Source organism: Piliocolobus tephrosceles, chromosome 10, assembly GCF_002776525.5.
Source record: "Piliocolobus tephrosceles isolate RC106 chromosome 10, ASM277652v3, whole genome shotgun sequence".
Classification (NCBI taxonomy): Eukaryota; Metazoa; Chordata; class Mammalia; order Primates; family Cercopithecidae; genus Piliocolobus; species Piliocolobus tephrosceles.
Window position 1 is genome coordinate 39,196,019 of NC_045443.1, and position 26,542 is coordinate 39,222,560.

The following is a 26,542-nucleotide window of genomic DNA, read 5'->3' on the forward strand; positions in this document are numbered from 1 at the left end:
CTAAAGATCTGAGTTTAGCTGTCACTTTACTTGAGGGGTATTCCCTAACTTCCATAGAGTTAGGTATTTTTGCTATGTACTCTTAGCTGCCCTGCACTTTTACGGCATTTATCACGTGTCCTAATTGCTTGTTTCTTTGCCATCCCTACTAAGCGAGGCTATCGGTGAGGGACTGTGTTTGTCTTGTTGGTCTTTGTAACTCCAGTAGCTAATACGGTTCTTGGCACATAAGACAGTCAGGTATTTCTTGAATGATTGCAGGTGCTGAAGGTATGGTCTCAGAGATCAGACAGTTAACGTTAATGAATACTTCACCCATAGAAGGGGTCACCTGCCACTCAGCTACAGCTGATTGTGGCTATGTGAGAATATGATCCCAGTTTTGCCAGAACATCTAATTTTTTCAAAAAAAGTTGGAAATAGAATTTTTAAAAAAGCATCCTCTCCCAGTTTTTAAATGTTGTCAGTGGAATAGAATTTTATTAAAAAAAAATGGGTCAAACACAAGTCTCATGTGGCCTATCAGTCACTAGTTTGGAATCTGTTTTAAGTCTTGTAGGGTTTATATAATGGGCTTTGTGGAGAATAATAGGTTTTGAGTTGCGCCTTGGTGGACCGTTGGATGTCAAATCAGAGAATGGGAAAAGGTATCCAGTTTGGAAAATAAACAGCTCTATGATAGTGTGTGTTAGTCTGTTTGTGGCACAATAAGGAAACTGGCATAATTATATGCTTTTGGAGAGAATAGAAGGTTAGATATAATAGAAGGTGGCATATGGAAGATAGAAGTTTGGATTTATTATGGTTAATAAACCACTTGGATTCTTGATCCTGGAAACTTCACATTATGAATATGCATTAACCGTTGATTATCCTTTTTTAGGGTAGAATGGAGGGTAAAACACTGGAAGGAGGCTGACCGGTCAAGACCTTAACTTCAATCCATATATGAAATAAGATTCAGATTTATAAATATTATATGTAGGCAGACATCTGGCATTTTTGTTTACTTGTATAATTTCAGTTAATTGATCAATTATAATGGAGATCAGGGATCTCCTACTAAGTTTAGTGCAGTACATTCGGGCTTATAGAAGAAGTATCCTTAGAGCGTTGGAAAGTCAAGTGACTTGTGAAACTAGTAGAGAATGCAGTACTTTATATTTTTTTTATTTTTTGAGACGGTGTCTTGCTCTGTTGTCCAGGCTGGAGTGCAGTGGGACGATCATGGCTCACTGTACCTTCCAGCTCCCAGGTTCAGGGGATTCTCTTGCCTCTACTTCCTGAGTAGCTGGTATTACAGGCATGTGCCACCATGCCCGGTTAATTTTTGTATATTTTTTAAGTGGAAACGGGGTATTACCATGTTGGCCAGACTGATCTTGAACTCCCGACCTCAAATGATCTACCCGGCTCAGCCTCCCAAAACGCTGGGATTACAGGCATGAGCCACTGCACCCGGCCCCGGCATCAGTTAATTTTTTTTTCAACGACCTTAACTAATTATGTTCTAAAACTTATGTTTAGTTGTCTGGATTTCAAATATTTTCTTTTTTTTTTTTTTTGAGACAGAATCTCACTCTGTCATGCAAGCTGGAGTGTGGTGGTGTGATCTCTGCTCACTGCAAGCTCCCCCTGCGGGGTTCACGCCATTCCCCTACCTCAGCCTCCCAAGTAGCTGGGACTGCAGGTGAACACCACCATGCCTGGCTAATTTTGTTTTTGTATTTTTAGTAGAGATGGGGTTTCACTCTATTAGCCAGTATGGTCTCGATCTCCTGACTTCGTGATCCACCCCCACTCGGCCTCCCAAAGTGCTGGGATTACAAGTGTGAGCCACTGTGCCTGGCCTGGAATTTCAAATATTTTCTAATAGAAACATTAGAATATTAATTCACTCTGAATACTGAGCACAGTGTGCAGATTGTTCTAGGAGCTTAATATTCATCAGTGAACAAGTAGACATTCCTGCTGTTTATTATTATTAGCATTAATAATCTAAGATACTATATAGTGTACTTTTAATACAGATTACACCCTCACTACTAGAAATACTACTGGTAGAAATACTACTAGTGAAGGACTAATGTGTATTTAAATTACATTATATAGTATCTTAGATTATTAGTGCTAATTTAAAATAGCACAACTGGGGGATCTGTTAGTTAAGTGACATTAAGAAGGTGACATTGAAGGGCAGGAAAGTTAATTCCACAGATACCTGGATGAAAGGGTGGCCTGCCCCTTCACACCTGCAGGTATTTCTCGTCAGGTGGGACTAGAGACTGAGAAAAGAAATAAGACACGGAGACAAAGTATAGAGAAAGAATAGTGGGCCCAGGAGACCGGCGCTCAGCATATGGAGGACCTACACCGACACCAGTGTGTGAGTTCCCTCAGTATTTATTGATTACTATTTTCACTGTCTCAGCAAGGGGCATGCGGCAGGAGAACAGGGTGATAGTGGGGAGAAGGTCAGCAAGAAAACATGTGAGCAAAGGAATCTGTCACAAATAAGTTCAAGGGAAAGTACTATGCCTGGATGTGCACATAGACCAGATTTATGCTTCTCTCCACCCAAACATTTCAATGTAGTAAAGAAGAACAGAGCAGCATTGCTGCCAGCATATCTCGCCTCCAGCCACAGGACAGTTTTCTTCTATGTCAGAATAGAACAAATGTACAATTGGGTTTTATACCACGAGACATTCCGTTCCCAGGGGCATGCAGGAGACAGAGGCCTTCCTCTTACCTCAACCGCAAGAGGCCTTCTTTCCTCTTTTACTCATCCTCCTCAGCACAGACCCTTCACGGGTGTCAGGCTGGGGGACGGTCAGGTCTTTCCCGTCCCATGAGGCCATATCTCAGGCTGCCTCAGTAGGGAGAAACCTTGGACAGTACCCGGCTTTCCTGGGCAGAGGTTCCTGCGGATTTCCGCAGTGTATTGTGCTCCTGGTTAATCGAGAATGGAGAATGGCGATGACTGTAAGCATACTGTTAACAAGGCACATCCTGCACAGTCCTAGATCCCTTAAACCTTGATACCATACAACACATGTTTCTGTGAGCACAAGGTTGGGGCTAAAGTTACAGATGAACAGCATCTCAAGGCAAAACAATTGTTCAGGGTACAGATTTTTTTTTTTTTTTTTTTTGAGACAGTCTCATTCTGTTACCCAGGCTGGAGTGCCACGGCGAGATCTCGGCTCGCTGCAACCTCCGCCTCTCGGGTTCAAGCGATTCTCCTACCTCAGCCTCCTGAGTAGCACTACAGGTGCCCGCCACCACACCCAGCTAATTTTTTGTATTTTTAGTAGAGATGGGGTTTCACTGTGTTAGCCAGGATGGGCTTGATCTCTTGACCTCGTGATCTGCCTGCCTCGGCCTCCTGAAGTGGTGGGATTACAGGCGTGAGCCACCGCGCCGGGCCATGGTACAGATCAAAATGGAGTTTCTTATGTCTTTTCTACATAGACACAGTAACAGTCTGATCTCTCTTTCTTTTCCCTACACTTGGAGAAGAACATTCTGTGCAGGGAATTGCCAGTGCAAAGACCTGTGTTCATCTAAAGTTTGAGGTCAAATGTGACTGCTATTCAGTAACCCTAGTTGACTATCAATAGTTGTTGAATGAATATAAAAAGTGAAGGAATGAGTTTGGGGGGGAGGGGAAGCTATTTATCCTGAGTGTATTTAATAATGGAAGCTGACTAGATTGGAATGCAGAGTTACTATAGCCTAAGTTGCTACTATAACCAGATTGAATAAAATGAAAAAACAGATCCATTACCTTGACTTTGGATTCAGAGTTAATGGTTTGACAGAAGGATGTTGCCTGTGACTTTGTTTTCTCAATTTCCATGACACTTGTGCTTAGAGTGCAAGTCCTCCGTACCCTCTCAGCCCTCAGGTGAAGTTAACATAACAGTGGTTGGGTAGCCCAATGGAGTGCTCTAAGAAAGGCTTCTTTTCTTTCTGGAATTAAATGTCCCATGATAGTATATTAAACATACTGTCTTCATTGAATATGGCATAAGAGAACAAGATTTTTATAATCCAGAGCTAGTTATTAGCACACTTCTAAATGAAGCATGTATTCTCCACACTGAGTTCTAATTCTGTTCTCTGCCTAATTGTGATGTAGAGGGTCCTTCTATTTTTCTGTTGGTTCTTCAGTTTGCGTATCTTGTTGGGGGCTTAGACAACTTTTCTGGAGTACCGTTGAAACTGCACTGATATGCGGAGACATAGTGATGATGTGGCAGGTAGCAGGATCACTCACTGGGAGTCTGAACACCTTTGTGTAAATGTAACTGGTCAATTTCCTAAGCCTGGATAATATCATAAACAACATATGCCACTAATCAGAAAGCTTGCTGTACTTATAAGCTATTTTTAAATCTTTGAAAATTACAAGATTCTATCATGGGGGCAACATGGTAAGACCATGACTTGATGAAAAATAAAATTAGCCAGGTGTGGTGGTATGCCTGTGGTTCCAGCTATTAGGGAGGCTGAGTCGGGAGGATCGCTTTAGCCCATGAGGTCAAGGCTACAGTGAGGTGTGTTTGCCTCACTGCATTCCTGCCTGGGCAACAGAGTGAGACCTTGTCTAAGGAAAATAAAGAAAAAGAAAATTGCAAGTTTCCATTTGAATGTAAGGTGATATTAGTGTATTCTGTCTTCTAATTACTGTAGGAGATGGTAATTTTCATCATACTAAACTATGGAGGTATTTTGAAGCCAGTGTTTATAATAACAGCTAACAAACAACCTTAAACATCTAGTACAATCTCATAGATAAGGATAAGAGAGACGACCTGCCCAGCTCTCAACTGGCAAAATTACTATAATTTTGTTCTTATGAAACTTGGGTGGCCTCTGGTGGCCAAAATAATATCTTCTATTTTCAAGAGTGTGTTTGAAGGGAGTTTGGCTTGAGAGTTGTGTTTACACAATTAATGAAGGTTTAATTATTTCTCTATATTGGTTGGTTTATACAGACACAAATCTTTATGTCTGTATTTCCCCCCCTTACAGGAAATTGTTGAAAACGTTAAATTTGATTCCTAAAAGGACTCAAGTAAGTATGGTATAGTAGTATTTAATATAGTAGTTATTGTTACATTTTTTGTGGGACACCAGTAAATTCTAATATTTCAGTATTAAACTACATAGTATTTCTTTAGAACTCTTATTGTTTATTTTTCTCATTTATTACAAAACCTTGTTTTTATTTACATTCTCCTTTAGTGTATTAATTTACATTAATCATTTTTACCATCACTTTACATGTTATGCTTATTGAATGATTTTCAGGAACTTTAAAAACAGTTACATACTTTTATAATACATAATAGTATATATACATTGTGCAGTAAAATATTCATCTTCTGCCCAGCTACCTAGTTCTCCCCAGAGGTAATTGCTGTTACATTCTCTTGTTGTTACTCCCAGGAGTAGTCTGTACATATGCATATATATTCATACCTGGCCTTTTTACTGTGCTTTTCTTTGCTTAGCAGTGTATCTTGGCAGTCTTTTCATATTGTTACTCGGGTTACTTTTCTTTGAAATGGTTTGCAAAAATACTCCTTTTATATAAATGTAACTGATTGATCAATTCACAAAAGGAATACAAAATATTCCTTTTGTATAAATGTAACTGATTGGTTCAGCAATTTAATTTGTGCTATTTTGATGAATATTTTAAGTTCCTTTCAATCTTTACTATGCAAAGGTGTACAGTTATACCTAGAAGTAGAATTGCCAGGTCAAAGCAGATGTGTTTTTAAAATTTTAATAAGTATTGCCAAATTCTTCCCAATCTGTACCAGTTATACTTCCTTTTTTAAAATTTTAAAATTTTTATTTTATTTATTTATTTTTTTGTGACGGAGTCTCACTCTGTTGCCCAGGCTGGAGTGCAGTGGCACGATCTTGGCTCACTGCAAGCCCTGCCTCCCGGGTTCATGCCATTCTCTTGCCTCAGCCTTCTACGGAGCTGGGACTATAGGCATCCGCCACCACGCCCGGCTAATTTTTTGTATTTCTAGTAGAGACGGGCTTTCACCGTGTTAACCAGGATGTTCTTGATCTCCTGACCTTGTGATCCACCCTCTTCGGCCTCCCAAAGTGCTGGGATTACAGGCGTGAGCCATCGTGCCTGGCCAACTTCCTTTATTAACCTATGTAAGTGTTGCTTTCTTTCATCTCGTCACTGCAGTTAGATTTTTGCAGAGCTTTTGGATGAAAATAAGTATGCCATTATAGTTTTGGTTTTCATCTTCTTTATTTTGAAGGAGGTTGAACATCTTTTCAAAAGATTTTTAAGAGCTATTTGTATTTTCTTGTGAACTGTTTGCTCATATGTCTGTTTTTCTTCTGGGTATAGCTATTGACGTTTTCCCCCTTTGATTTGATTTTAATTCATTGCTATTACTATTTCTGTGTACTGTATCTTAAAAAGGATAAAATCTAACTCTTTAGACTGAAACCTTTAGTAGACTCAGTAAAGGTGGCGGCGGAGGAGTAGTGTTGACAATTTACTTCCCTTTCAAGCTTCCGTAAATTCTTGCACCTAAAAGACTGATTGCTTGGAATCATATATTATTAAATGAGGTCTTTCTGTAGACAGAGAATTCGGTTTTATTCATGCATAATGTTAAAAGCTAATTTTTTTCTCTTGAATGTGTGTTTTGAGAAAAAGTTAATTTTTGATTTAAAGTAAGTTTTCCTAGGCATCTTTGGCTAGCTAATTCATTATATTGGGTCTGTTTGTATTAGAAAATATTGTAGGTATGTTTTTACAGAGAAAATTGGTTGCTTTGCCATAATAACATTAAAAAAAAAGTTCCACCCTTCTTGCAGCCTTTAATTTTTCCTTAACCTAAACTAACTGAACCATTAGAATTCTATAGCTATTCTGTACTGCCAAAATGGAATAGCAATCTGTTTCCCCCTTCCTCAGTATTACATTATAAGGAGCCACCAAAAATCTTTTGACAGTAAGTCTTTTTTGAAATGTGTTTCTTCTTCACATGTCTATGCCCTACTTTCTATGTACTGAACGGCACTAACTTACTACCTGGACCATTTTCGTTTCTTGCTCATGGTGGTTCTTCTACACATCAGGATGGTTCACCGTTCTTGCCTTAGAACCTGCTCCATGATTACTTCACTTTCTCCTGATTCTTCTCTGTTAACCATTTGTCATCCACTCCAGAAGTTGTCAAGCTACTGCCTGCAAGTGCTAGCCTGTTTTTGTAAATACAGTTTACACACTCATACATTTATGTATATTGTCTGTGGCTGGAGATTTGAGTAGTTGTAAAAGAGATCTGTGACCTACAAGGCTGAAAATATTTTGATCTTTTGCAGAAAAATTTGCCAACTTCTGATTTATAGTATTGCCATTTCATATAAATGATCTCTTTTCCCGTACCCTATTCTCATCTTCTCTTGTTTGCCTTGTTTACCTTGTCTTTTGTCTGTTCAGTTTCTATTTTCATCTCTTCTCGTGGCTGTATACCCTTGAATTCTATAACACCGTATTCACCCTCTACCCAGAATGTATCAGCTGTCAAAGTAGGAAGCATTTATGAAAAGAATACACCCTCCCACCCCCGCTTCTTTGAATCCCAAACCTGAAAAATGTTGACGGAACTTTTAATTTCACATTTTGTGAGGCGGCCTTTGCATTAAAATAAATTTATAGCATTAAAAAAATCAGGAGCGGTTTATTTCAGGGATTGTTGAATGTGTTTTTGCAGGATTGTTCATTTAACACATTTTTCAGTTAAAAACACATTATTTAACATAGAGTAGATATGTATTAAATGAAGACTGTAGAAAAGCAAAAAACTAATGTTATTTATATGAACTATTCACCAAGAAATAGGAATAGCTTTGCTTATCAGCCATTTAAACTGTTTATTAAAATGAATCGTTTCTATTTTTTGCTATGGGAGAATGAAGAAGTATTTGTGGTCTGAAGTATTATGGATTTTCCTGCCGTAATTGGTGGCAACAATCTCTTTGAAGCTTTAAATAGTCTTGCCTAAGAAGGAAGATAGGGCTTTCTGTATTTTTTTTTTTTTTTAAAGAAAATCTCAATTGTTTGGAAGAAACATTTTTCCTTTTGGTTACTTTCATTTTCTTCCCCCCTTAAGATCTCTGGAAAATATTTGTGTTGGAAAGTAATCATTTACTCCTTCCTATCTTTTCTGTTACTTCCTAGTATCATAAAAACCATAATTCTTTTTTTTTCCCTTTAGTGGCTTACAGAAGAGACGAAATGTGGTCTGAGGGACGATATGAATATAATAGAATTCCGAGAGAACGAGCACCTCCTCGAAGTCATCCCAGTGTAAGTTACTCCTGCATATTGAATGATTAAAAAACCTAGTGTCTGAGTTAATTTGATAGACCAAAGCTAGGCCTGTTAACAAAATCTTCAAGTGTCAGAAATTTACCAGTGTAGGTTACAAAAGAGATCAAGCTTATCTTTTAAAAGTTAAAAGTTCGAAAATAAAAGACAACATTTTATTTAAGTAGAAAACTTATTATTTATATTTCTTATTTAAGTTTCTAAAATGAAGGCTTTATATTTAATTTAATTTGTGAACAAAATTACAGATTTTATAAAGATTATACCATCAGTTAACAAAGAAGTATTTGAGTACCTGATCCTGCTGTTATTGGCTGTTACCTATTTTTTTCTATATTCCTAAAAATGTTACAAATTGAATATATGAAATTCTAAAAGTAGGCTTTCATTCTAAGAGAGGGGAACTCTCTTCCTAGCATGGAAACATGTTAATATCCCTTGTTAGGATTCCTGCAGGTGTGCTGTCCTGTGGTCAGGCAGTCTGGCTGGTAAGTAAGAATGCCTTGAGGCTCAGGGTCAGGCAGACAGGCAGCTTCTGGTGTGCTGTCCTACTTCTTGTCTCTTTGTTGCTCTGGGAATTGGGAATTTTGAGCCAAGCCTTTTCTAAGCCCAAAGAACTTACTGTTTTGTTTACTATTTCCAGTGCTACATCTAGTACTTACCAGGTAATAGAAGCTCAATATTTATTTGAGTGACTATGTGTACTGACTCCCCAGAATCCCCTATGGAGGTCTAAAGGAGGGTTTGGGGAAGGTCAAAAAGCTAACTTAAACTTTTGCACAGACCCATTCTAAGCACCAAGGGACTAAGGTTGTGGTGATGGTATATGAATATATTACAGATTCATTATATACCATCAGAAGCCACAAATATTTATTTCTATTTTAGTTATTTTTTACTTATGTTGCATTTAATCTTATAGCCCACTTCGATGGGTGGTATCGTCTTTAGGTTTGACATTGTCCTAAATTACAGTCCAGGTTGGGGTTATTTAAAATGATTTAAGATGGAACAAATGAAGATGCCCATTATATTTCAGGATGGCCAGACTTAATTATTACTATATGTCATTCATTTACAGGTTAATTTGTAGACTTTATGTTTTTAATCAAAATCCCAGTGTTTTTATTTATGTTTTTTACTTGATAAGGTTATTCTGTAGTTTACTTGTAGGGGAAAAGGGGTGACTTTTTTCTTTATTTTCCCTCTCCCCTCCGCCACTCTGCCAAGGATATATCCCATTAGGAATTTTTCTTTTCTTTTTTTTTTTTTTGAGATGGAGTTTCACTCTTGTCACCCAGGCTGGAGTGCAGTGGCACAGTCTCGGGTCACTGCAACATCTACCTCCTGGGTTCAAGCGATTCTTCTGTCTCAGCCTCCTGAGTAGCTGGGATTACAGGCGTCCGCCACCACACTCGGCTAATTTTTGTGTTTTCAGTAGAGACGTGGTTTTACCATGTTGACCAGGCTGGTCTCGAACTCTTGACCTCCGGTGATCTGCTCACCTTGGCCTCCCAGAGTTCTGGGATTACAGGCATATGCCACCACGCCCAGCCTCTTTTCTTTTTTTTGAGGCAGTCTTACTCTGTAGCCCAGGCTGGAGTGCAGTGGTGCGATCTTGGCTCACTACATCCTCTACTTCCCGGGTTCAAGCGATTCCTGTGCCTCAGCCTCCTGAGTAGCTAGGATTGCATGCCACCATGCCTGGCTTTTTAAAATTTTTATTTATTTGTTTTTTGTAGATGGAGTCTAACTCTCTTGCCCAGGCTGTAGTGCAATGGTACATTCTTGGCTCACTGCAACCTCTGCGTCCTGGGTTCAAGCAATTCTCCTGCCTCAGCCTCCCGAGCAGCTGGGACTACAGGCACAAGCCACCACGCCTGGCTGATTTTTGTATTTTTAGTAGAGATAGAGTTTCACCATGTTGGCCAGTCTGGTCTCAAATTCCTGACCCCAAGTGATCCACCTCCCTCAGCCTCCCAAAGTGCTGGGATTACAGGCATGAGCCACTGCCACTGCTACCCACATCTAATTTTTGTATTTTTAGTAGAGACAGGGTTTTGCCATGTTGGCCAGGCTGGTCTCGAACTCCTGGCCTGAAGTGATCCATCCGCCTTGGTCTCTCAAGTGCTGGGATTACATGCGTCAGCCACCACTCCCGGCCCCATTAGGAATTTTAAATTCTGTGTTTTGAAGATACTTAAAAGGGTTTTCTGTATGGTTATGCCATCAACTGGGCACCAGTCTGTAGGATTGTGTGCTTTATTACTTTGGGGCTGAGGAAAGCAGGTTATTGTATTCATTTAAGATTGTAAAATGGGTGGTGGGCCCAGGGAGATAAGGATGTTGAAGGTGCTAACCCAGAGAATTATTGAAGTAATACACCATTTGGTATGGGCTGATAAAGAGAGTGAGGCTGAGAGGGACAGGAGATGAAAGAAATGAGTGGTTGAGGGACGGGAAAGGCTTAGGGAAGGCTTTGGTGTGACAGAAAGATAGGTAATCAGTATTTTAGAGTGTGGGATTTCCAAGATGGAACAGTTTTGAGTGAAGTTCAGTGTGTGACAATGAGAATAGAGAGCTAGTGTAAGTTATCGGAGTTGAGAGCAAGGAGACTATTAGGATAGACTTTAGATTTGTGATTTAGATCAGAAGCTCTCAATCCTTGCTGTACATTAAGATTTCCTGGAGAGCTCTTCAGTACCACTGTATGGGTCCCCTCTTAGATAATTAAATTATCGTCTCTGTGGGTGTGATGTGGACCTCGGTATTGTTTAAAGGTTTAAGTGATTCTTAACGTGCAGAATTTGAAAAATACAGATGTATATGAATTGAAGTCATTGATAGTGACAGGAGTTGAGGTAAAAATGACAGGTGATGGAAGTCTTTAATGAATCAGCATATTGTGGAAAAATCTAAACAAAACCAAACATTTTCATTTAATACTATCTGTGTTTGTGTAAATATGAAACAGGCTTCTTATTCCTCATAATTTTATCAGAAGCAAGCAGGTAGGGAGATATGTTTTATAACACAATTGTCCTTAAAATCAGACTGGATGTATTCAGGTGTCTCTTAAATGCCTAAAGGTAAACCTTACTTCCTTAAGTTAACTGACTGCTTGGTTCCTCATGGAGGAGCCTAGATGGTTTTTCTCTTTTTGAGAGCGCAGGACCTGAGCTGACCTTGTGCAGGTTCATTTCTCTCCTTTTTCTTCAATTCCGTTAGATTGGTCGTTCTGTTCCCCCAATCAGCCTCTCCTAGTTTATACAAATTCTTCTTTCTGTATTTCCATATCCCTCCTTCCCAAGACTGAGGTACATTTTTTTTCTGGTGCATTCTTCGTTTTCTGGTACATTTTTTTCTGGTACATTTTTTGGGCTTATTTTGGTTAGTAATTTAAAGCCTTCTCTTTCCCTCGATAGGGAAATAAATGGCTCTTGAAAATTATCCCCTGGGTCTTCTGTGTTACATCTGCATCTTAGTTAAATAAAGCATAGATTCTTAACCTTTTTTTGTGCTATGGATCCCTTTAGCAGTCTGGTGAAGCCTACGGATCCCTTCTCAGAATAACATTTTTAAACCTATAAATAAAATGCACAGAACTAAGTGTGCTTACATTTGAGAATGATTATCAAACTATTAAAAACCAAATTTGTGATATAGTAATAGAGATACTTCTTTAGTAGGCCATTAAATATCAAAAGCTAGTGGTGGCGGTTTCATTGCTGTAATTTTAAAGTAGTGATGAGTGTTACAATTGATATTTTGTAATACCTGTAACAGCTAGCTGTAACATGGTATAAAATTATCTGTGATTTCTGTTGATAACAAAGTCACAGATACATCCCCTGCTGTTGTTATTATCTAAAGTTAGTTGAAAAAAGTAATTTTGTATTTACATCTGATTTAATGGACCCCCTGAATCTTTGGGTTAAAGTAGTTGAACTAGAAATGTAAATAGTTATATTTTCTTACTTTTAATCTAATGAAAATATAACTTATTAAAAGTTTTGAGGCTGAATACAGTGGCTCATGCCTATAATCTGAGCACTTTGGGAGTCCAAGGTAGGAGAATCACTTGAGGCCAGGAGTTTGAGACCAGCCTGGGCAACAGTGTGAGACCCTGTCTCTACAAAAATTTTAAAAATTAGCCACGGATGGTGGTGCATGCCTGTAGTCCCACCTACTTGGGAAGCTGAGGCAGGAAGATTGCTTGAGCCCAGGAAGTTGAGGCTGCAGTGAGCCGTGTTTTGTGCCACTGAGCTCAAGCCTGGGCAACAGAGGGAGAGATCCTGTCTCAAAAAAAAAAAAAAAAAAAAAAAATTGTTTTTCAAAATATTCGCTTAAATAATCTAATATTATTTTAAAAACCATATTAGCGTATCATATTGGTATATATGAGAAAGTTCATAAGAAGCATTATTTGGAAGAACTTCAAACTGGCAGCAAACCAGATGTCCAACAGCAAAGTTGATTGTTTACATTTTACACCAATGAGAATAAATGGGCTACTGCCAGGTGCAACAACATGGATAAACTTCACAAACATAATATTAAAAGAAAGAAATCAGTCACAAGAGTTTATTCTGCGTGTTTCATTTTGTGTAACACAAGTGAAAGTGGTTTCTTTTGGGAAGAGGAAGTAGTGACTGGGAGACCGCACAATGAATGATTTTGCTGCGCTAGGAATATTCTCTTAATCTGGGTGGTACTTACACCTTGTGAAAATTTATCCAGCAATAGATTTGTGATTTGTACACTTTTTTGTATGTATGTCATACCTCCAAAGTTTTGAAAAGGCAGATTATTTTTTTCAAAATGTAAAACTAGTTAAGTTATTGTTAACTAGTTTTGTTAAGTTATTGTTAATCACTATTGTTAGTGCCTGGAATAGAGGAAGGTAACATTCTATTTTGTTTTGTATATTTGAATCCTGTTCTTTATCAAAAAACAATTTTACTGCATTTCTGTCCCTTTTTTTCTTTTTTTTTTTTTGAGCTGGAGTCTTACTCTGTTGCCTAGGCTGGAGTGCAGTGGCACAATCTCGGCTCACTGCTACCTCTGCCTCCCGGGTTTAAGTGATTCTCATGCCTCAGCCTCCCTGAGTAGCTGGGGTTACAGGCGCGCATCACCACGCCCAGTTATTTTTTGTATTTTTAGTAGAGATGGGATTTTGCCTTGTTGACCAGGCTGGTTTCGAACTCCTGACCTCAGGTGATCCACCCGCCTTGGCCTCCCAAAGTGCTGAGATTACAGGCGTGAGCCATCATGCCCGGCTTCTCCCTTTTTTCTTAGTACACCCTTTGCCCCATTTATGATTAATTCTGATACAAAAGAAATGTATTTGAGGAACTACTAGATGTGACATAAAGTGCAATGTGAAGTGGTGACTGCTGGGAAGGTACCTTCTGTAGTACTATGACCTCATTAGTAAAAGCAGCTGTTTTCTGAGTTTCTAGCCTTGATAAACCTGAAAAGACAATTGAACACTGATATACTTTGGTTTTGATGTTAAATTATACTTAATTTGAGGTTTGGCAATCTTATCCTTAGTGTACAGCTTAACAAATTTACCAGTCATTATTTTAGCACTTTATGGTATGCTTTTAAATTCTTTATGTGTAAATAGTAAGTCACTTTTATAAGGGGCTTTCGCAGAAATTTTTATTTGGCCTTAAACTTGGGTAGGTAGGTAGAAGACTAAAGTTCAAAGAAGTGCAGTACAGAGACTTTGTATGTCAATATATACGCTTCTTCTATAGGAAGGAAATCAATCATCACAGAATATCTACACTTCTAGATACCTGTAAAGCTCTTGTTTTTAAAGCATGCTTTCTGTCTTTAAACCTATAATTTCTATGAGCTTAGTTATCTGATTTCTTAACCTTTATCAAGTTTTGTGACATTCATTCATTTGTATGTACATACACACAGGGTCTTGCTGTGTCACCCAGCTGAAGTGCAGTGGAGCAGCTATAGCTCACTGCAGCCTCAGACCCCTGGGCTCAAGCAATCCTCTCACCTTGGCCTCCCAAATTGGGATTACAGGCATGAGGTACCATGCCTGACCCAGAATGGCTTTTAAATACATGTAAACTTCCACTTTTGGAGGTCCAGCTTCTTAGCCTGTTGGGAAACAGGTAGGTAATATGGAACATTTTAATGAAGCTGCAACATAAAATGTCAATTCTTCCATTAGCTTATTCGAAAATGGGAGAGAAGTTCCAGTTTCAGAATTTTTAAAAGTTGTAAAGTTTGGAAATTAGGATCAGAGCACTAGCAGTTTATATTCTGGACAATTACAATAGAGCTGGGGCTGAAGCAGTCCTAGCTGCTTATCCCTGCTTCGTTTTTCTGTTTCTTTAACAAATACATTATTTTCCATTAAAAGATTTTTCTGGTTTTGGCAGCAGCAGGGAGAACAATATTGACGAATAGTGATGTCAAGAGCAGCAACACGTTATTTTTTTATCACATTTGTGGTAAATTTGAGTTACATGGTTTTTGTGATTAAGTAGTTAAATAACAATATTTACTTCCTTAGATTAATTGAATCTTTTATAATTCTTGTCATTGTTTATTTCTCTCTCCTAGAGAGTTTGGCCAATCAAAAATAAATCCTTTAGTAAATCTAGAACATAATTTTGTAAGTAAATGAGCCTTTGTAGGGAATAGATGGGATGCATATCAGTTCCACTTGTTCTCAAATGTAAATGTACTCAAACCATAATCCAGAAATTTTTCTTTTGACCAACTTGACAGTCAAATCTACTTAATTTAGTAATTCAGTTATATAGATATTTCATATAACATTGTTTAAAATGTGTTAATGTTGAAATATTTTTTCTTTCCATTCTTATTTCATGAAACACTTTTATTCAAAATCTTCACAGGCATATTTAAATTTCTGTTCTTCTTATGCTCCACATTTTATTATTGTTTTATACAGTCATAAGTGTTCATGTAAATTTTCCCATGTACTTACAACTTCCCAATATTTTATTATGGAAGTTTTCAAACATACATCAGTCAAAAGAATTTTATAGTGACCATCCATATACTCCCCATTTAGACTCAACTATTAACATTTTACTAAACTTGCTTTATCATGTATTTATTCATGCTATTAATCCATCTATGTTTTTGAATACATTTCAGAGTAAATTGTGGACAACAATATCCTTTCCATTAACTCCCCAAGCATACATGTTATTAGCTAGAGTGCAATTTTTTAAATAGTTTTTTAAATGGGAAAATTACATACATGAAATGTAAAAAAAGTGTTTCTTCGCTGAGTTTGATTTAGTAATGTTCCCTTGTGTAGAGTTACCCTAAGAGGTATTTTACTTTCTTTGTTGACAGAATTGCAAGGACTTAACTTTCTTTTTGTTGTCACTATTTTCAGAAGAAATGTGATCAATTCTTGGCTACGTTCTCTAATAACATGTCTTAGCTCTCTGGGTCAATACCAGTTTTCATGTTTAACACTGTCACCAAAAGACATTGGAATGACTCAGAAACACCAATATTTCATTGAAGAATCAGTGAGTGAAATAAATCAACAAGTGCTACAATAGAAATGCATGTTGTAGACTATAGGGATCAGAGTTAGGAAATCACAACCTTTGAAAGCAAAAGCCTACCAGCCTGTGTAATAGAATATTTTAGTTAGATATGGTTTGTATGGTACTTTTCTGTAAAAAGCATGTGATGCCAGGGTATAATATATATATTATGGATGTGGTGCTTACTGTGTGCCAGGTGCTGTTCTAGGTGCTGGGAATAGAGCAGTAAATAAGACCAATAAGGTTTTTATAGGCTTACATTTGCATTGTAAGTTGATTGTGATAGGACATAATGGCGTTATTTACATATACCATTGTATTTACTTACTTCTTTGGTAGGTTAGTGTGTTTTAGTTGTTATTTGATGTTTTGTAAGGGGAAAAAAATCAAGCATATAATAACATTAATGTGATCAACTCCCAAAGGAGAAATCAATTATCAGCTTCTTTGCCAATCTTGTTTTGTCTATGCCTCTACCACTTTCTTCCCTCCTAGATTATTTTGAAGTAAATCCATGATACCACACTTCAGATGTCATTAAGTATTTCAGTATCTGTCGCTAGAAGATAAAAATGTTTGAGGGGGATGGTCTTAATACTTTTACTTTTATATTAATACTTTCATTTTAAATTAAATGATTTTTTGTTAAAATGAGTTAATTTTAATGACATATTGGAAAAGAAATATTTTTAAAGAAGCATTCAATAATTTTTACCTAGTTAATTATGAGATTTAACCACAGTATGGAATTTTTTTTTTTTTTTTTTTTTTTGAGACAGAATCTTGCTCCCCAGGCTGGAGTGCAGTGGCATAATCTTGGCTCACTGCAACCTCTGCCTCCCAGGCTCTAGCAGTTCTTGTGCCTCAGCCTCCCAAATAGCTGGGATTACAGGTGTGTGCCACTACACCTGTCTAATTTCGTGTATTTTTAGTAGAGATGGGGTTTCACCATGTTAGCCAGGCTGGTCTCGAATTCCTAGCCTCAAGCTGATCTGCCCCCCTAGGCCTCCCAAAGTGCTGGGATTACAGGTCTGAGCTACCATGCCCAGCCAGTGTGAAAAATTTGATACAGATTTTTATATTGAATCAAATAAAAACCATCAACTTGGTGCTTTTATTTCCTAAAATGAAAGCATTCCCTGTAACAGTTAGTTATATTGGAATGTGTAGCAAATTAAGAAGTAGCTGATTATTTTCTAACAAAACCATTTCACCATTTGGAAAACGAGGTATTTTTTTTCTGACCAGATTCTTATTAACATAAGCAAACCGAAGAATTCTTATTACACACACTTAGAGGGTCTTGCAGTAGTAATCTTAGGGGTGAGATCTCACCCCTAAGATGATGACAGATTTGAAAGTTTAAATTTCATTGTAGTATAGCTTTCCAAAAGTATTTAAGTTTATGTGCAAGTTTTTTTTTTTTTTTTTTTTTTTAATATCCTGCCAGGGTAGATAAATTATCAATAGATAGACCTTTTCTTTTAAATGAGCTACATATACTTTTTATTTTTGGTCTGACTGATCATACCATTAATACCATACCATAACTTTGGAGTAGCAAATCCTATAAGTTCTACGCATATTTTTTGGAAATTCTAGTAACATCCGCAGAAAATTCTGATCTTTTTAATAAGGATACTTACATAATCATTAATATGTAGATAGATATATATTAATCAATATATTAGTATGTAGATATTTTTACTAATACACAGAAGCAGTGAAAATTGATATCATTGATGGAGTAAATTGAGATTTTATATTTAAATTCAAGATTTGAAATATCTGCATTTGAAATAATAGAAACGTTTCAACTCCATTGAGTTTATTTTTTGATTAATTGAAAATTACTCTGTTATTCTTAACCTTTTAAGATATTCTTTATAAGTCATAATTTTTATTTCTGGTTTGTATGTTATGGGGCCATTGTTTTCCAAGGTATTTTCCTGTTTTTTCTTTACATTTTTTATCTTTATTTACTTATTTTTAATATAAATTTTTTTGGGTATATTTGAGATTTACAACATGATGTTATGGGATGCATATATAGATGCAGATACACATGGATGCATATTCATAGTACAGTGGTTACTGTAGTGAAGGAGACAAACATTCGTCATCCCACATAGTTATCTTTTTGTGTGATAAGGACACCTAAAATTTGTATATTTCACAAAAATTTCTAATACAGTACAATTTTATTAATTTTGGTCCTCATATTGTACATTAGATCTCTGGACTTATTCATCCTACTTATCTGATATTTTGTATTCCTTGACTTACCTTTCCCCATTTCTTCCCCTACCTGTGGTAACCAGTTACCTGTATCTCTGTATTTGAGCTCTTTTTTGTTTTTTTTTAAATTCCACATATAAATGACATCATGCAATATTTTTGTTTGTGTGTGTATCTGGCTTATTTCACTTAGCATAATGTCCTTCAGGTACTTCCATGTGTCATAAATGGTAGTATCTCCCTCTTCTTGTAAGGATGAATAATATTCCACTCATATATTTGTATACCAGATTTTCTCGATCCTTTTGTTCATCTATGGGAACTTAAGTTGTTTCTAAATTTGGCAATTGTGAATAATGCTGCAATGAACATAAGAGTGTGAATATCTTGAACAGGTGGTGATTGCATCACCTTTGGGTGTACAATATACCCAAAAGAGGGGTTACTGGGTCATGTGGTAGTTCTATTTTTACTTTCTCTAGGAATTTCCATACTGTTTTCTATAATGGCTGTACCAATCTACATTCCCACCAACAGTGTACTAGGGTTCTCTTTCCCTCATACCCTCGCCAACATTTGTTATCGCTTGTCTTTCTGATCATAGCCATCCTTAAGGGTGTGAGGGGGTATCTCATAGTGGTTTTAATTTGCATTTTCCCTATGGTTAGTGATGTCAAGCACCTTTTCAGATACCTGTTGACCTTTTTTTAAAAAAAATATTATTACTTGGAGATGGGGTCTCACTCTGTTTTTTCAGGCTGGAGTGCAGTCACCAATCAGCTCACTGCAGCCTTGAACTCCTAACCTCAAGGGATCCTTCCACCTTAGCCCCCCAAGTATCTGCGACTACAGGTGTGAGCAGCTGTGCCCAGCTGGCCTTGTTTTTTTTTTCTTTTTCTTTTCAACTATGCTAGCATCCTGGTGTAGTCAACACAGAGTTGGCATGAACCAGGGCCAGAATGCCAGTCAGCTATTGGCTACTGTTCTCCCAGCAGTGTGATGCTTGCCTAGGTACAAGGCAACCTAGGCAGCTGCCTACAGCTGGGGAGCTGGCCATTTTTGTGTCTTCTTTGGAGAAATGCCCGTTCATGATCTTTGTCCATTTTTAAATTGACTTTTTGCCAATATGTTTCTAAAATGGAGGTTCCAAACATATCAGTAGTACCTTAAGCCTGTGTACCTATGTTAGCATATAGAAAGGGAAATTACATGTTTACAACTTAATGTAAGATTTGCATAAGAATTTCAAACAGTATTGTTATTTCTATTCATGTCTGGCGATGCAGGTAATACAAATACTCTTTGAATTTCAACAATATAATCTTTTTGAAAGGGCCAGGTGTGGTGGCTTATGCCTGTAATCCCAGCACTTTGGGAGGCCCAGGCAGGTGGATTACTTGAGGTCAGGAATTCAAGACCAGCCTGACTAATATGGTGAAACCCTGTCTCTACTAAAAATACAAAAATTAGCTGGGCATGGTAGCATGCAACTGTAATCCCAACTACTCAGGAGGCTGAGGCAGGAGAATCGCTTAAACCTAAGAGGAGTAGGTTGCAGTGAGCTGAGATTGCACCACTGCACTCCAACCTGGGCTGCAGAGTGAGACTCCATCTAAAAAAAATAAAAATTTGAAAGGGAAATTCTAAATTCTTTGCCACTCATCATAGATTTTATTGGGAGCAAAAATCCTTGAATGGTATACCCGGATAAGACATGAACACTTAAAAAATACAGTCCTGCTTTGTTACAGGCTCCTGCAGTCATCTTTATTTCCTTAAATCTTTTCATGTAGCTAGGGAGTTTTCTTTAAGATTAGGTGTCTACAGAGCAGAGATGGTATAATGTACATATATTTGAACACTTTCTCAAAATACCACCTTGGTCCTTATAGCCAGGTATAAGAGTTGTTATTGAATTTTTTTTTCTTTTGCTGATTAAACAACTTTTATTTTTATTTTATTTATTTTTTTGAGATGGAGTCTTGCTCTGTTGCCCCAGCTGGAGTGCAGTGGTGCAGTCTTGGCTCACTGCAACCTCCACCTTCCGGGTTCAAGCGATTCTCCCACCTCAGCCTCCTGAGTAGCTGGCACTACAGGCATGCACACCTCACCTGACTAATTTTTTTTTTTTTTTTTTAGTAGAAATGGCGTTTCACCACGTTGGCCAGGCTGGTCTCGGCCTCTTAACCTCAAGTGATCCACTCGCCTTGGCCTCCCAAAGTGCTAGGATTACAGGTGTGAGCCACCATGCCTGGCATTAAACAACTTTTAGAATGATTGTTTTCATTTACTTCAGTTGGTAAAGCAACTTTTTAAATAAGTAACTAAATGTGATTTGAATTTTACTTCTCCTAAAGTTTTACCAAATACATTTTACAGTCCCCAGATAACTTTCTAATAACTGGGGCAGTTGAACAAAGGAACAGAGTGCTTTGTAAAATAGTAAGCTCTCTATTCATAGAAATGTTTAGGCATGCGTACTCGCCCCACCATCCCTCCAAATAATCATACAAACAAGACTGTTGTGTAATGGCTTTTTATGGTTTATTGGAATTTGGAGAAGTCAGTTATTCTGATTTTATGAGTGACAAATTTTCAATTAGAAATGCTGAAAATTGTAATTTTACTAATTTTGGCTTAATGCCAGTTTTTTTTTTTTTGGGGGGGGCAGCTTAATATTTCCTTAAATTTAATTGAAATCTCTGTGAAAGGTAGTTTGTAGAAGAATGAGTCAATATATTGATTTGTGGTATCATATTTTATGTAAATGTAGAATATATCTTATAATTTAGTATCCAACATACTAAAGCAGGTAACTACCTTAGATCCCCATGGGAAAAATTAGTTAGATCTTTAAGCTCTCAAATAAATATAAACTACTGATTTTATTTTTTCCTGACCCATTGAGAAATTTCCTACATGTTGAGAGATTTGAATAGTATATAGTCATTTAATAACAATTGAATAGTTGTAGTCATTAGGGCTAAGAAGTAAGTTAAGGAAACAGTTTGACGTACTTTGTATTTTTTTCCATAGACTTGCACAGTAGTAATCAATATAGCAAACATTTTTTGAGAACTTATTATGTGCCTGAACACGGTACTAAACACTTTGCATTCCATTTCTCATTTAGTCCTCACAATGCCATGAGGTAGGTGTTAGAATTAATTTCATTTTACAGGCTTGGGATGATGGATAAACAGCTCTGAATGTTGGGCTTTATATTTTGTAAGTTTTGGTTTTTTCCAGATTGGTTAATTCATATTGATCTTATTTTATATCAGGCTTTACAGTTTTGTTTTTTTTAACATATATTTCATTTGATATTGATTGATGTGCCATGAATGCCCAAGTCCAGATTATGTATGGATATATGTTCTGTAGCTCTCTACTTCTTTTCATTGATTATCATTTTTGTTATTTTATAGCAGCCGCTAACCTAAGGCATATGTTCTCCCTGTGTCCAATTCCCCAAGTCTCACAAAAAACCTATTCATTTTTTAAAACATTAACAATGTATTGCAGTACTTTGAAAATTAATTCAAAATTTATATCAGCTTTTATTTTGCTTCTGGACCTGTAAAGCCAAAGGCTCTCCTCTCTCCATTACTGCCGGAAAAATAGCAAAATGTTTCCTTTTGATCATTCTGGCTCAGTATCATCATTAGCTGTTGCTCGTGTGTAAATAGTTTATATTTCTTCTAAATAGTGTAGTTCAAACACAGTAGACCAAATATGAGTGCTGTCTTACATAATTTTATTTCTAAAATTGTTAGGCAATTAGGGATAGAGCTACTGTAATTTTCTGTCTTAAGTTTATTTTTTATTAAAATGATAATATTGTATTTTTCCTTTTATTTATGATTGGTTTTTGCATTGCTGCATGTTATTTTGAACACCTGGCTTTCTTCATTGAACAACTTGATTTCTTTTAATCCATGTGAAGACCTTAGTATTGAGTTATATTTATGTTATTTCATTAATGCTTTTGTTTATACATTTAGCTTATTTGATTAAGGGTAAGAACTCCTGTGCTTTTTTTAAAACCTTTCCAAAACCAAATAGAGAAATTAGTGATTTGTATATATTTCTTTTTGTCTGTTTTAGGATGGCTACAATAGACTAGTTAATATTGTGCCAAAGAAACCACCACTGCTAGACAGACCTGGTGAAGGAAGCTACAATAGATATTACAGTCATGTTGATTACCGAGACTATGACGAGGGCCGCAGTTTTTCTCATGATCGAAGAAGTGGTCCACCTCACAGAGGAGTATGTAAATTTCCCACATGTACTAATTGTTATTTCTTATGAGTTTAAAATTAATGTAATTTAAAAAATTTATGTGACGGCCATGAAAGCAGTTGAATAAACACTTTCTGCTTGATGCTCTCATGTGAATTGCCTGCTGGAGCTGTCAGGTGGGACCTAGTAGTCAAGAGTCTTGGGGTGCTGGACAAAGTAGGTAAGCACTCTGGGTGGCACTATCTAAATGAAATTAATTCCAACCAGCCTGCTTTTTTTAATCCCCTAAAATTGACAGGGATTTGCAAAACCATTTAAAGGTAATCTATTGTCTTAGTACTTAATAAGTGATGGGCAGGTGGTTACCATTTCTTACTAGATGACCTACTTTTTTTTTTTTTGAGACAGAGTCTTACTCTGTCGCCTAGGTTGAAGTGCAGTGGCGCAATCTTGGCTCACTACAACCTGTGCCTTCTGGGTTCAAGTGATTCTCCTGCCTCACCCTCCCAAGTAGCTGGAATTACAGGCATGTGCTACCATGCCTAGCTAATTTTTGTATTTTCAGTAGAGACAGGGTTTTACCATGTTGGCCAGGCTGGTCTCAAACTCCTGACCTCAAGTGATCTGCCTGCCTCGGCCTCCCAAAGTGTTAGGATTACAGGAATAAGCCTCTACTCCCAGCCTAAAGTCTGTTCATTAACTGAGATTAGAAACACTCAAAACATTCTCATAGGAAGCAATTTAAAAATGTTAGCTGGCTGGGCGTGGTGGCTCACACCTGTAATCCCAGTACTTTGGGAGGCTGAGGTAGATGGATCACCTGAAGTCAGGAGTTCGAGACCAGCCTGGTCAACATGGTAAAACCCTGTCTCTACTAAAAGTACAAAAATCAGTCAGGTGTGGTGGCAGGTGCCTGTAATCCCAGCTACTTGGGCTACTTGGGAGGCTGAGGCAGGAGAATTGCCTAAACCTGGGGGGCATAGGTTGTAGTGAGCCGAGATCGCATCACTGCATTCCAGCCTGGGTGACACAGCGAGACTTTGTCTCAAAAAAATAAAAAAAAAAAAGTTAGCTGCTATTATTATGATTACAACTTGTTTCTTTTGAGCATTCTTAATAATCTAGAAGTGTGTATTTAATGTTGCAGTAATCTGTAATTGAACTTAATACTATTCCTTGATGGAATTCCTCTGTCCTACCTTGCATGTTTTTAGTATTCCTCAGCTAGGTTGTTTTCCTACCTTTTCTCTTTTTTCTCTACCTTTTCTCTTTCCCCTCCTTTCCTACTGTATAATATGACTAATAACAGTACATATTCAAACCCTGTTTATAAAATATTTTGACCTCACTTTGGCTGTTGGAATTAGTTTTCATACTTTACGCTTGAAGAAATGGAGGTAAGGTGATTTACTCAGGATGGGTATGTATGGGAGTCTGTTTTTTTTTCCTACTACATCATAGTGACCCCTAACAATTCCAAAGTTGTCATGAGACTATTCAATGTTTTCTCGTGTTTGTTTCTAAAGTTTGGGGTTTTATAGCTTTCTTACTTCTCACAGAATTGATTTTTATTTTACTCAGTTTTTGTATGTCATGCTGTTTCTTTTTTGTGGTCCTCATATTTATTATTAAATTTTTATTTTATTTCAGTAGCTTTTGGGATTCAAGTAGCTTTTGGTTATGTGGATGAGTTGAATAGTGGTGAAAGTTTGAGATTTTAGTGCACCCTCTCAGTTGTTACTGCTTTTATGAAAACCCTATGTGAGTTTTCTATTAATTGGACCAGTTTGTATTTGAAATCTCATGAAAATGATTTTTTTTTCTAAAAACTTGTAGCATAATAGAGCTTCAATGGCAGTTTTTTCTAATATTGTTACCAGTTGTGTTTATCTTTATACTTTTGTGTGTAACTTTTTTCTTTAATTCCCTTCAAACAGACAACAAGCATGCTTATGATCCTTAAGACTCTCATGATACTACTAATTCTTATCTAGAGTTCAGTTATGTAATGCAAGCAGATTACTTAATTTAATGTTTTATTATCACAGTTAAGTTTTGAATTGTGTTTATATTTAATATTGAGATGGAAAATGATTATATTTTATTTATATAAGAATAGGGTATGTGATGCTAAAGAGGAAGATTTATTTTAGATGAATCCATTTTCCTGATACATAATTTGCATATTGTATTATTCTATGTATACTTTTATTTATTTATATTTTGAGATAGCATCTCATTCTGTTGCCCAGGCTGGAGTGCAGTGGCACGATCTTGGCTCACTGCAACCTCTGGCTCTTGGGTTCAGGTAATTCTCCTGCCTCAGCCTCCCAAGTAGCTGGGACTATAGGCGCACACCACCGTGCCTGGCTAATTTTTGTAGCAATGGAGTTTCACCATGTTGGCCAGGCTGGTCTTGAACTCCTGACCTCAAGTGATACACCCTCCTCGGCATCCCAAAGTGCTGGAATTACAGGTGTGAGCCACCGTGCCCAGCCAATTCTATGTGTAATTTTAAAGTAATTTGGTGTGGATTGCTATATGGTTCTTCTTGATGCACCTTTGCATATATGTCTTCTTAGAGAATAAAATGTGTTTTATTTGATTAATTTTAAATTTATTTAAACTTAACTAAATTTAAATCTTATTCTGATATACATTATCAGTAAGTGACAGTTTCTTATATTATTTCCAGTTTGGTTTTTAATTGAAAATAAGGTGAGAAAATAAAACTTGAGCAGGAAAATGGGAAAGTGGCAAGTTTTTCATTGGGCTTGAATCTGAAAATTAGTGAGAGAACTTGACAGAAAGAAAAATGTGAGGTTGAGAAATGTGTGCTTTATTAAATTTAGACTTTGTCCTCAAATAGCCCTTTACTGTTGTGATATTGATATATATGTCTTTGGCAATTAGGTGGTTTGAGTCTACCAAAGAAACAATTTAAGCATTTTAATAGAGATAAATGGTACCACAGGTTCTCAGTCAGTCTACTCTTTCAGTTGTTGAAATGGATGACTTGCTGAATGTTTTTTCCTTTTTATGCCTTTGAAGTTTAGGGAAATTTAGACTAGTTTCTGGTAGTATTGTTAGATATATCCCACTTGTCCAAAGTAATGTAAACAAATAGCTAAGTAGCTTTTTTATGTTACAGGATGAATCTGGCTATAGATGGACAAGAGATGATCATTCTGCAAGCAGGCAACCTGAATACAGGTAAAAGGATAAAAATAATAGCATAAGTACTTTGATACTTGACTCATCGAGATGTCTGCTTTTGAAATATAGACTCAAGCACATAGATGAAATATTTTGCTGGGATTTTAAAGTTTGAAAGCAACAAGCATTATATTCTGTATGTGACTATGCAGTATAACAGCACTGATAACTAGTGTTCCACATCTCTTGACATTTTGTAAATCATAAAAAATATATTTAAAAATATTTGGGCCTGGTGCGGTGGCTCACACTGGTAATCTCCGTGCTTGGGGAGGCCAAGGTGGGCAAATCACTTGAGGTCAGGAGTTTGAGACCAGCCTGGCCAACATGGTAGAACCCCGCCTTTACTAAAAGTACAAAAAAAAAAAAAAATTAGCTAGGCATGGTGGTGGTCGCCTCTAATCACAGCTACTCGGGAGGTTGAGGCAGGAGAATTGCTTGAACCTGGGAGGTGGAGGTTGCAGTGAGCTGAGATCATACAACTGCACTCCAGCCTGGGCAACAGAGTGAGACTCTGTCTTAAAAAAAAAAAAAAAAAAAAACTATTGATGTAGTTTTGCAAGTTAATTATTAAATTAATGTGTGGTATGGATTATGAGGTTTACTTAATTAGAACTTAATTTGGTAGGTTTGCTTAATTAGAAAGTAAGGCATTTTTTCAGAAGTATTCTGGAAATGCTTGGGTTCTTACAAAGAGTATTGTAAGGCATTATCTCAGTTTCTTTAATAAAGTTCTTTTGGGAAACACTTTTTGCAAGGGCCTCAATCATTGTTGGCTTTGATTACTTATAGAGGGCATCAAATAGAATAGTTGTGTGAAGGAAATGATGGACACATTTAAATCGATTGATAGCTTTTGTTTTTAAATGACATCACAGTGGTGGTA

At 36.9% G+C, this 26,542-nt stretch overlaps 1 protein-coding gene across 19 annotated transcripts in view; it reads left to right on the forward strand.

Moving 5' to 3' along the window:
* Window positions 1–26,542, forward strand: part of PPHLN1 (periphilin 1) — a 125,738-nt gene that overhangs the window by 1,461 nt on the left and 97,735 nt on the right. For 5 of the 19 annotated variants that reach the window (XM_023182799.2, XM_023182800.2, XM_023182802.2 and 2 more), the window contains exons 2-5: window positions 5,041–5,083; window positions 8,277–8,368; window positions 22,303–22,467; window positions 25,592–25,653. In XM_023182799.2, the coding sequence (XP_023038567.1) occupies window position 5,083; window positions 8,277–8,368; window positions 22,303–22,467; window positions 25,592–25,653 (320 nt within the window). In that variant the 5' untranslated portion in view covers window positions 5,041–5,082. The remainder of the gene's footprint in view (window positions 1–5,040; window positions 5,084–8,276; window positions 8,369–22,302; window positions 22,468–25,591; window positions 25,654–26,542) is intronic. The other 14 variants (XM_023182805.2, XM_023182808.2, XM_023182809.2 and 11 more) reach the window with 3 other exon arrangements.